Genomic DNA, 12,340 nt, shown 5'->3' with positions numbered 1-12,340 from the left:
CTATTGCAGTTATGCAGTAATTAACTATATCATCACTGTTAATTCCCTCCCCAGTTATGAGAATATGCCTAGAAAATTATATAACTGATAGGAAGTTCGCTGGCTAATTCTTAGAGCAATTTACATAGTAACAGTCCAACATCTCAGGACAGGTAACATCCCTTCTCATGTCCTTCAGTATGGCAGAAAAGTGCCTCTACCTTACTTGCTGAGTAGAGACCTTCCCTCCAAAGATAACAGTCTATGTGCAACTGGTAAGCAAGTTTGTAGAACAAGAACTGCCAGTGAAAAAAATCAGCAAAAGTACAAAAGTAGCTTGAAGAAAGCAGTAAGGCCCAGTTTTATGATATTCTGATATTACATAAAAACATCTATTTTGAAATATGACAACAAAATTTCATAGTAGACAGGCAATAGAATGAAATTAGGATAGACCATCTTCATTTGATATGCAGATGACAAAATTTCCAGTGTTGTATTGTAACAATTCACTATCCCAAAGGTGTTTTTTCAGGAAGCAATTGGACTTTCTTGTTTTTTCTTTGAAGACGTTTCAATTCTCATCCAAGAAGCTTCTTCAGCTCTGACTGGATGGTGGAGAATGGAAGGATGTATATTTCTTGCAGACTTCATTTACATTCTTTTAGAGAGTTGTTGAGGCCATTTAGAGGTTTATCTATGTCCCCAGGATCACCTGAGTGGGGAAAATGCATGTAGCTTGGACGCAGATGTTTTCTGCCCTGTGTACCTTCACTGTTGGAAGACAGGTGCAGGCTGTTGGGGATGAGTCTGTGTTGTCTGCACCTCAAACTGAAGCACAAATGGTTCCTGTAGTCTGCAGTTTTTCTTGAAATCCATTCAAAGTCCTGCACCATTCAAAAGGTGTTCATCCCAAAGTGCAAAGCTACATGTCTATGGAGAGTCTCAGTTATCCAAGTCATGGTTGTCCAAAAGATGGGTTTTCTAGAGACAACTGGACTTTCTTGTTTTTATTTTGAAGGTTTTCGCTTCTCATCCAAGAAGTTTCTTCAGCTCTTACTTGAATGTGGGGAATGGAAGGATTTATATTCCTTGCAGACAGCTGGTCATTTGCATTCTTTTAGAGAGTTGTTGAAACTGTAGGAAGTTAGCACCCACCCCTCTCCTAGAAAAAATGAAATATCCTGGGAAATATTGAAAAGGCAGAATATATTTCCCTGGATATGAAATGGGGAAACATGTTTTTAGGCAGGAAACAGACTCACTCTTAATAGCTCCCACCTTTGTTAATGGGCCATTAAAAAGCCTGGGCCAGTCTATTATACAAAACAAAGACCCCTCCCCTTCAGGTCCAGGGTGATAGGATTAAGGCATGATAGTATTAGCCCTTTACCGCACTCACCACATGGTATCTGGAAACTCAAAGTTGGACTCAAAACACAGCCTAGAGAGTTGCCCCTGCATGGGAGTCTGACATCCAATCAGAATACATTTCTTACACAGGAACAGGAAACAGAGAGTTGGGGCCGAACAGAGTATAAAAATCCAGCAAGCTCCTTCTTCTTCCTCTTTTCTTCTTCACACAAATTCTTGACTGAACTTTTCTGTTCAGGAACTCAAAGCAGGTGATCCTGTCTACCATTAAACCACCTTTCCAAGCAGCCTCCATATTTCCAGTGCCTTTCCCCCCACTTGGAACTGAAGCCAGAAGAACATTTCTTTCAACAAGACCGTCTAGAGGTTTATCTGTGTCCTCAGGGTCACCTGAGTAGTGAAAATGTGCAAGTTAGCTATGCACTTTGGGATGAACGGTGTAAATGGATTTCCAGAAAAACTGCAGACTACAGGAACCATTTGCACTTCAGTTTGAGAGGCAGACAACACAGGCTCATTTCCAAAAGCCTAAGCCTGTCTTCAATAGTGAAGGGACACAGGATAGAAAACATCCTACAGCCAAGAAGTCTCCACACACATTTGTACTCCCCCCCTCTTTTTTTCTTCAAATTAAAAACAAGAAACTCCAGTTGCCTCTTGAAAAGCACCTTCGGACAACCATGACCTGGATGACTGAGAATCTCCATAGGCATTTAGCAATTCACTAGAAGACACTTGATGCCAGTAGACATCCAAATGTATCTGCAGCCTAGTTCTCACTGAGGTGGTAAAGGTATTGTTGAAAGAAATGTCCTTCTGGGTTCAGCTCCAAGTGGGGAAGAAGACACTGGAGACATGGAGGCTGCTTGGAAAGATGGTTTATTGTTGGACAGGGCCACATGGCTTGAGCCCTGACCAGAAAAGGTGATCACATGTTTCAATGTTGATGGAGAAGAAGAGAGAAGGGCTGAGGAAGGGGCTTGCTAGGCTTTTATACCCTGTTCAGTCCCACCTCTCTGTTTCCTGTTCCTGTGTAAGAAATGTATTCTGACTGGTTGTCAGACTCCCATGGTGCCATGCAGTGGGCTACTCTCTAGGCTGTGATGAGTTTTCTCAGTTGCCTTGTGGTCAGTTGAGTAATATCCCTTCCCCCTACAGCTGCAGTGAGGAGAAGTCTTTATTATGTAAAGTGGGCTGGCCTGGCCATCTTAATGGCCCATTAGCTGGGGATGGGCAGAAAGCTATAGGCAACTATTCTGTCTTTTAAAACATGTTTCTTTTCACATCCAGAGAAATATTCTGCCTTTTCAATATTTCCTAGGATATTTCATTTTTCTGGGAGAGGGCTGGATGATAACTTCCTACAGTATAGCTGGATTAAATAACTTTAAACTTATTAGTGGGTATTTGGGACACAGGTTATTTCATGCATTGGCATAAAACAATCCCCATATAATGAAATAAACATAAACTCTGTCTCCATTTTAGAACTAAAAAGTGTCACTTTTATACACGGTTTGGCTTTTTTTGTATGCCTCATCTACAAATCATAGGCAGTGTAGTTAAGAAAACAGAGTTATCACTTTAATGAGAACTAAGTGCAAACCTAGGGTGAGTCTATTTCATAATATCCAATTTATTTTATTATCTGTTCCACAATTTGGTGCTCCTATGGTGGGTTGGACTACAACTGTACTGATCCCAGCAAACATATCTAATTAGTCCACAGGCTTGTATCTGTCTATTTCTCCTGGTTGTTTTAATAACAATGTTCAAGATTTGCCTTGAATTTTCCCAGAAAAACTTTTTTCCAGTGTTATGTCTTTGGAAGAAAGAACCTCCAAAGCATACTGAATATAACTTTCTCATGCAAATATCTTCCAGAAACAGGATTCAAAATACAGAATAGTTTTCTTTCAGTAGATTACTGAACTGCTCTTCTGCTTGTTTCATACTAGTCAATAAGATAAATGTAATGTATCCAAAACAAAGAAAGGACAACTGCAATCATGGAAATAGATTAGGACAATAAGAAGTTATTTGTACTTGGCAGGAGAGGCATTCAGAAGGCTGCTATGATATCTGGTTATCTTGGTCTCTGGTCACTTTTGTGTTGTGGCATTTACACCACCACAATAACTAAAGAGTTTGGGAGGGGTCTTTAGTGCAATTAACAGAGGGTACTATTGGTGATCCTTCTCTAGAATGAGGCATTGGATAGGTTCCTCTGGAGATCATTTGACAGATTCAGCATTCTGAAGGACACTTCAACACAGCAAAGTCTGAGTCCCAGTCTGACATGCATTTTTTTTCATATATTTATTGACAAATGTTTTAATGTTGTTTCAGTCACTGTAGAGCAGGGCTGTCAAACTCCCAAATGTGTCATATGCTGGCCATGCACAGTTTAGCGAAGGGGGGGGGGAGTCCTGATATGTCACATGATGCCACCATGATGACATGAGTTTGATACCCCTGCTCTAGAACTTCTACTGAACACTCCACTCTGCTAACTCCTCAGATAGTTCCAGTAAGTACAGAGGAGAGGTTTGCTTTGCTTTGTTGAAATACCAGGAAACATCAATGGTTGTGAAAATTAGACATTTTGACCTGGTCAATTTTATTTTCAATTACAATCTTAAAAATAAGCCAAAACATTTTTTTAAAAAAAATAGAAAATGGTATACTCTTAAAGACAACTATTCAAGTTGAAACTGCAGGAACATGGAAAGCATTCAAAATGTATCTCTCTGAATTGAGACCACATGTGTCAAAATATACAGGCAGTATGACATGAGGAGGTACAGAAAACGGGGGAAATTAGTTAACAGTAAATGCAGACATTACTTAGATTATTATGATTCATAAATAATATTGTGATTTAAGCCCTGAGTAAGGTAGGTTGACAAGGCAGAAATGTGTATAGACACCTACACACACACACACACACACATGAGAAGGCAGCAGACTGAAACCTGAGTCAGAGAAAAGTGATCAAGAAATGTCTGCATTTGAATACTGACAAATACTCCAGAGGCAGAGATACGCGATGAATCCCAGATTTCAGAAAGACGTGACACTGTAAATATGGGAAACCTCTGTTGATATATTCAAAACCTCTCAGAAATGATTGGAGTTTGGAAGGATGCAGGAGCTGTTAATGTACTGCTGATATATGAGAAGGGTGCAAGGAAAGATTTGTGAAAAGGCAGACATGAAGGCATGACTTTAGTTGGTACAGACGTTATGGGAAAAACTAAATAACAGAAACCAAAAGAACACCTGGAAAGTTACGATTTAATTAAGGACAGTCAGCATGGATTCGCACAAAATGAAACATGCCCAAAATATCAGATTTATGGAGGAAGTAACAGAAAAACAGACAAAGGTTAAGTCATGGACATAAGGAAAATTTTTGATATAGTATAGCAGAAAATTGACTTGTAAATACAGAATGGCATTGAAGGGAACTTCAGAATGACCAGAAAGAAGCAGAGTTTGATTAGAACAAAAAGAATAAGACTGCAAAGGTTAACAGACAACACATTTGATGGACAACATGAACATAGTGAATCTGTCACCAGGATATAAAACAAAATGCATTTCATCTTACAAATACCAGTAGCAAGCTTCTGATATTTCAGAATATAGCATAAGAGAGATAGAACTGTCTCAGAAAAAAATTGGCACAGATTTTTGTTGCGGTGCTGCTGTTATTTGATCTAACATCTCAATGTTACCAAAGAGACCAAAGCAAAGGAGTTTCAGAATCCATATGTCTTTTTAAACTTTTGCTTCTTACTCATCTCACCTACATCACTAACCTCATTTTGGAAGGACCATGTTCCTCCCTTAGAATTGATCTAGCCAATTCAGTTTAGACGGGAGATGATTCTCAATTTAAAGAAGGTGTGGGCTTCAAGGAGCTGCTATTTCTTATTAGGAGTGCTGACCCTCTGGAATGCCTCCCATTAGGGCTAAGGTCAGTTCTGACCTTAGTGATTGTCTGAAAGCAGCTGGTAGGTGGAAATCTTCCTGGGAACATCTAAGGTTTGGATTTAATTTTTTTTAAAAAAATAGTAGATTTTTTTATTATTTGTATGGTACAGTGGATGTTTTAATAATTTTTATATTCTGTAAAACCACCTAGAATCGTTTAGGAATTACAGTGTGGTATAAATGTTGTTTTTAGGTTGTTAGGTTTTTATCATTTTTATTGTACTCTTAGCTGTTTTAATGGTTAGTTAAAGCCTGCAAGAATCCTGTGGGATTGCAACAGAAAATGATGTAAGCCATGCAGCTAACTTTTTATATTCATTCATTCAATATTTTCTACAGCGACTTGGGGCAGTGTATATCATAAAACAATACATCTGTCTAACATTTACTTTAGAACATTCATTCCCTTTTTTCCCATATTGAAAAACAACCCTAGCTACTAGTACAATGCATTAGTATTAGTAGTTCCAGGCATATATGAGATCTATCATTGTTTTTATGAAATCAATGTTTGGCCTTTCTCTTGGCACTTTTTTCTCAGTTTGGCCAAGAGAAAGGCCAAACATTGATTCATGGCCACTGTTTCATCCCTTTGGAATCCCGAGGTCTCCTTCCCCAATGGTCCCTGAACGGTAGCTCTCCACAGGCCATTCAAGTCTAGTGCAGTCCTTGAGTTGACTGGGACTACACCAATCTAGCAAAAATCTGCTCCCTAGGCTTGGGCCACTTCCATCCTAGGATTGAAAGCCAGGACTGAAAATAGGGAGAAAGGAGGCATTTCCCTTCCATGATAGTAGAAACTGGGCTTTAAATGGTGGACATTAGGAACCAGTAAAAGAAAATGCTTCTTGCCATTGGTTCCATGTCATAGGATAAAGTTACATTATGCAAATGTGCTGCCATGAGGATCACCAACTTAGGGGACTTGAGAAGACATCAGATCAACTTAAGAAGTGTAAAGCAGGAAGGATTCCATATGCCTCCATGATCAAAGGCAGTGCCCCTTTGATCAATACAGCTAGGAAAGCACTGTTTTGTGTATGTGCTGCTCACAAAAGGTTGAGTTGAGGATAATGAATGATATAAGAGGATTCTTATAGCATATATTGAGAAAAGAAAATAAGTGCGGAAAAAAGAGATTTTATTTATCTACTGTACATTCGTAGTGATTTACTGATTTTGCTAGCAGGGTAGGTGGTTAAAAACAAGTGTGGCTCTGCACATTAGACCTGAAAACTCATATATTGATACAGAAAGTCTCTGATCCTGTTACACTCTCTTCCATTAGTTGTACTGAAGATCCCTTTTTCTCTTAATGTTGCAGCTCAAGTTAGTAGAGTTTTGTAGGAATGAAATGAAAGGAGACCTTTCCCCCTTCAGCTGCTTTGAACTACCAGAGGAAGACGGGCTGGTAAATGCAACAACTAAAGCAATAAAAACACACTCTTATATCGACACATGAACACAAATTAAAAACACAACTGAAGCATCATGGAAACAACTCTTTACATCAGTCAAGTAGAATCGAAATATATTTGTTGGGAAAGGGCTAACACAAAATGAGATAAAAATAAAAAGTACCCTTTTAAAAAAAAGTGGCATATCATTTTTCTTTCTTCTCTTCCTGATGCTCAGTCAGGCTGCTTGTGAGTGTAGCTGACTTTTCTGTCAAGTAGTGACTGAACTTACCACATCGTCTCTGTCTTCCCATTCAACTTCAGAGAGGTCAACGCTGCTGTAATTGGGCTTTCTTCGCTTTTTTCCTTCTTCATACTACGGAGAGGGAGGGAGGGAGAGAGAGGGAGAAAGAGAGGGAGAAGGGGAGAGGGAGGGAGGGAGGGAGAGAGAGAGAGAGAGAGAGAGAGAGAGAGAGAGAGGAGAGAGAGAGAGAGAGAGAGGGAGGGGAGGGAGAGGGAGAGAATGAATGAGATGCCGGGAGAAAAAAACCCTGGCACTTCTTCTATTTTTCTAGTAAATTGATAAAGGCAAAGCCAACTCTCCCACCTCACCCCATCCCCCGTTATGTTCAATTTTACATAAATGTATAACTGTTCTTTTGGAGTATATCAAGATGCTTTTTTAAAAATAACTTTCCATGCTGGATTACAAACCCATCTCATCGAGGCAGCATGACTGTGGTAGTTAGAGACAGCACATTGAAAAGATGTCCTGTTAATCAGACTATGCCTTTTCCATTATTGTTCCTACGTATTGTATTTTATTGGTGATGCATCCTTGCAATAGTTTAAACATAGAACAAGAAAAAAATATTCATTTTCTTACAAAACACTGTGCCATACACTTTATACATAAAATTAAAGCTACATTCTGTAGCAAACTGCTTCATATTACAGCAGATGGAAAACATGCAAGGCCTTGGTCATACTTGCAAAAGACATCTTGAACCTTCTCTTCCAGACCCGCAGGAAGTTATATTTCCTAGAGTGTTATCAACAAACTGTTTATATATTTCTATTTAAACAAGATAAGAGACTACTCCTGGGAAGTTTGGTGTTAGTTATCTGCTTGATATTACATTTTATCTGTTCTTTCATGGAGAAAAATGCAAGAAACACAGCAATAAGGAAATGAAACAATAAACACTGGTATTGTTGTACTGTAAATCTAACTTTTTAAAAAAAATAAACATCACAGTTACAAATGAGTTGACACTCATGGTGTTTTCATAATGTAGAAAAATCCTGCCCTCTGCTGCATCCAACAGCAAAGAGATCTTACTAAAAAATAACTAATTTCCTCATGTGTAAAATCTGATGTCTAGAATGGAATTTGCTAGCTTTCAAAAATAAATAAATCAAATGCTATATTTTAAAGATTGTTATTCATTATTAAAATTAACACTGTTCAAATTTTGAATTTTGAATCCATTAGTTGCAATTAGGCTTCAAAATGGAGTTTTTAACCTTAAAGTTGCAACACACAAAAGATTCACACTTGTTATTTCTGAGGGACCTAATTTATTCATGAAAAGTTGTTCCTGCATCAATCATGAGCAGTTATGTCATATTCCAAATAACATCCAAAATTAAATCAGAGTCCAAAGCAAAGTATTGCTCAAAGTTCATATTTATTAAGAGAGTCATATTGGCACATCTGTGAAAACCCAAATCTGAAAGCTTCTGAAATGGACCTAGAAATTTTGGGCCAAATTTCTTGCTTGGCATTCTTAATCTTATGTATTTGGTAGATACGAAAACGTTGTCCCCCACACGGAAGGGGGGTTGGAGTGAGTGGTGTTTATCAGCTTGCTTCTTGTAGGCTTCTGCTGCATCTGCTAGAGCTTTCTTCATATTTTCCCATCCTTTCTTAAGCGTGCCCATCCATTCAGTCAGAGACATGGAGGAGGGAGGTTCTCTAGACAACTCAGGCATGGGAACAAATTCCATGCCACTGGTAAACTGGAAAGGAGTTAATCCAGTGCTGCTGTGGACCGCATTAGCAATAGCAATAGCAGTTAGACTTATATACCGCTTCATAGGGCTTTCAGCCCTCTCTAAGCAGTTTACAGAGTCAGCATATCGCCCCCACAGTCTGGGTCCTCATTTTCCCCTTCTCGGAAGGATGGAAGGCTGAGTCAACCCTGAGCCGGTGAGATTTGAACCGCCGAACTGCAGATAACAGTCAGGTGAAGTGGCCTGCAGTACTGCACTCTAACCACTGCGCCACCTCGGCATTGTTGTACGCCACTTCGGCGAAGGGTAGCAAATCTGACCAGTTGTCTTGTTGATAGTCCACATAACACCAGATGTATTGTTCCACCATTGCATAGGCCCTCTCTGCTGCGCCGTTCGTGCCGGGATGAAACAATGAGCTCAGTCCTTATGTGGACCCAATGGATCTCAGGAACTCTCTCCAGAACTCCACAGTCTGAAATGATTTCTTGGGCACCCCATGAAGGCAATAAATGTGTTTCACAAACATTTTCGCTAATTTCTTTGCAGACAGCAACCCTGAGCAAGCGATGAAATGACTTGGAAAACAAATCAATAGCTGTCCAGATTATTCTATTCTCGCTGCTGTCTGGGAGCTCGATGATGAAGTCCACTGCGATCTCTTCCCATGGTCGGCTAGGGCTGGCCATTCGTTGTAGTAGTCCAGGGGGCTTCCCCGGACGTGTTTTCATTGCAAGTAGCACAGCTTTTTACATAATCTCCCACCTCCGATTTCATCTTTGGCCACCAAAATTGACACCTGGCGAGGTGGAGCGTTTTTAGGAACCCAAAGTGGCCTCCTAGTTTCGCATCATGGCTTCCTGTAGAACTTCCAGCCTCAACCCCGCAGGGATGTACAGTTTGGACCCCTTCCAGGCTAAGCCATTGCTCTTCGTTGCCTACAATATCGCACCATAAATTCTGGAAATAGCATTACACAGATTTGTGAGGGAAAGCTTGTCTGATCCTTTTTTATCACATTCAACTTTGAAATGCTCCCTTTGCATTCCTCAGTGACAACTATGACAATCCTTACTGAATCACCTGAAATCTGTTTGTTATAAGTTTAGTGTCAGACTAAACCCAAGTTCATAGGCCCATTCACTTAGGAACCACTTGTTTTATAGCAGCCTGCTTTAGTCAAAAGGAAGGTAAAAGAGATAAAGAGAAAGAATGCTATATTATGTTCTATTTATGGAGGAAAGTTGAAATATAATGCATAAATATATAATAAAATGATACTTCAAATAATTTAAATTGTTTGCCAAGGATACTTTTTTTTTTTCTTTTAATTATTTCTGCTTAAAATTTACATCTGGTTTATTATCTCAGTTATTTGTTCATACAGTGTACATTGTAAAACACTTGTAATGCAACATACATTGTAAATCAAGTATATTAAAATAATGCAGATTATGTGCAAAATACTCATTAGATTTAGATTAGATTTAGATTTGCTTTATTTATATGCCACCCTTTTCCGGGAGGGACTCAGGGCGGCTCACAACTCAAAAGGGGGAAAGGGAACATAGAACACAATACAAGCAGTTAAAATAGCCAAGAATCACACAGCCACACAGGTCGAGAGGGGAGGGGAACTCGTCAACCCCAGGCCTGCCGGCACAGCCAGGTTTTGACGGCTTTCCGGAAGGCCTGGAGAGAGGTGAGGGTCCGAATCTCTGCGGGGAGTTCGTTCCAAAGGGCCTGAGCTGCCACAGAGAAGGCCCTCCCCCGGGTAGTAGCCAGATGGCATTGGCTGGTGGATGGAACCCGGAGGAGGCCGACCCTGTGTGATCTAATGGGTCTTTGGGAGGTAATTGGCAGCAGGCGGTCTCTCAAGTACCCAGGTCCAATACCATGAAGGGCTTTATAAGTTACGACTAGCACTTTGAAGCGTATCCGGAGACCGATTGGTAGCCAGTGCAGCTCGCGGAGGATAGGTGTAACATGGGTATACCGAGGTGCACCCACAATCGCTCGCGCGGCTGCATTCTGGACGAGTTGAAGTCTCCGAATACTCTTCATGAAGTCAATAAAAAGAATTATCTGTAAGAGACGTATATTTTTGACTAAAGATTCAAAAAATTCCAGAATGTAGCAGTAAGGCAGTTGAAATAATCCTTAAATACATAAAACCAGAATGGTAGTATTCTTGGCCATTTTTTAATAGATAAAACATTTACTTAGTTGTGGTCACTTACAAAACAAGCCAGATGGAGCATCTGAGAAACCCTGAGAATTTTTCCAAAATAACTTTATTCACTATTGGAATAGGAAAGAGAGATCAACTTTTGGACCTAAAAACATATTTTTCTGCTACATTTATTTGAGCTGAAGTCCCCATTAAATTGGCATGCCTATGATTTTCACCTTGGGATCTATCTGGCACCAGTACAGATTCTTAATTTAATTGCCTGACTTTTAAGGGATTGATCAATTGATTGATTGTGTTATTACTGGCACAATTCTAATTGATTTTCTAAAATCTTGGGGTTTTATAAAATAGAGTCGTTTTTAACTTCACAAAGTCCTTTACTCAGAGATATTGAATTTGTTTTTTTTTTAAGTTTTATTTTTCTTTCTCATATATACATTCACAAATATACATTCTCATAAGAGATATTGAATTTGTGATGGACATGAATAATATTATCTCATAGAAAGGGATCTTAAAGGGAAATTTATAAAATTAAGATTGAGTTGAATAAAAGAATAAGGTTTTCCCTCTAAATAAAGACATTTAGGAGAAGGGTATAATTTAAGATTTTTAATCCAAAAGTTCTTAGATTATAGTTGGCAATAGAGACTAGTTATTTGTGATTAGAGTTTCTTGCCAGCTGGCAATGATAAACTGCCATGCAGTAAAATTTCCAACCTTTATTACAACGAAAAACCAACAGTTAACTATATCATATAAAGATGGATGATCGATGAGAGATCTATTTGCACATACATGAGCATTAGCATATAAAATTACAAATGATGATAGGCAAAGTCTAAATCTCTGGATCTTGAAAAGCTACCGTAGTTTCTTAAGGTATCTTAAACCATTAAACTATTTCTATAGAAGTAAGCTGCTCTTTACCAGGCAAGTGTGTGAGTGCACACATATCATTTTGCAAATAATTATATCACTTCTATGGATAATAATATTGAGGACTCCTGTAAATTATGGATAGATCATGTCACATTCCCAACTGGATGCTCCCTGCTCATCCTGGGATTGCCAAACAACATATTATTTGGAATTATGGCAGTTCCATATATACTGAAGGTGGAAAGTTAGGAAAATTGTAGTTGGTGTAGTGGTTTCCAATTTCATACATTAAATCGTTCCCTTGGCCACATTCCCATTTCTTTGGGGGGAATATCTGGCTTTGGTGTAGTTCTTTACTTTGTATTTTTTTAATGTTATGTTATATGTACAAAAGCAGTTTAGTTTAGCTTGGTTTGGTTTACTTTATTGTCATTGAACCTCATACAACGAAATTAAATGCCATCTTTTCTGTTTCAGTTTCTGAAATAGTTGAGATATA

At 38.9% G+C, this 12,340-nt stretch overlaps 1 protein-coding gene across 1 annotated transcript in view; it reads right to left on the bottom strand.

Annotated features, from left to right (window-relative positions):
* Nucleotides 1-12,340, bottom strand: part of CACNA2D3 (calcium voltage-gated channel auxiliary subunit alpha2delta 3) — a 594,623-nt gene that overhangs the window by 110,164 nt on the left and 472,119 nt on the right. The window contains 1 exon segment of the mRNA XM_032208561.1: nt 7,042-7,125. Within this exon segment, the coding sequence (XP_032064452.1) occupies nt 7,042-7,125 (84 nt within the window).

This window comes from Thamnophis elegans, chromosome 2, assembly GCF_009769535.1.
Source record: "Thamnophis elegans isolate rThaEle1 chromosome 2, rThaEle1.pri, whole genome shotgun sequence".
NCBI lineage: Eukaryota > Metazoa > Chordata > Lepidosauria > Squamata > Colubridae > Thamnophis > Thamnophis elegans.
Note: the sequence above shows the minus strand (reverse complement) of the source record. Positions and strands in the feature narration are given on the sequence as shown.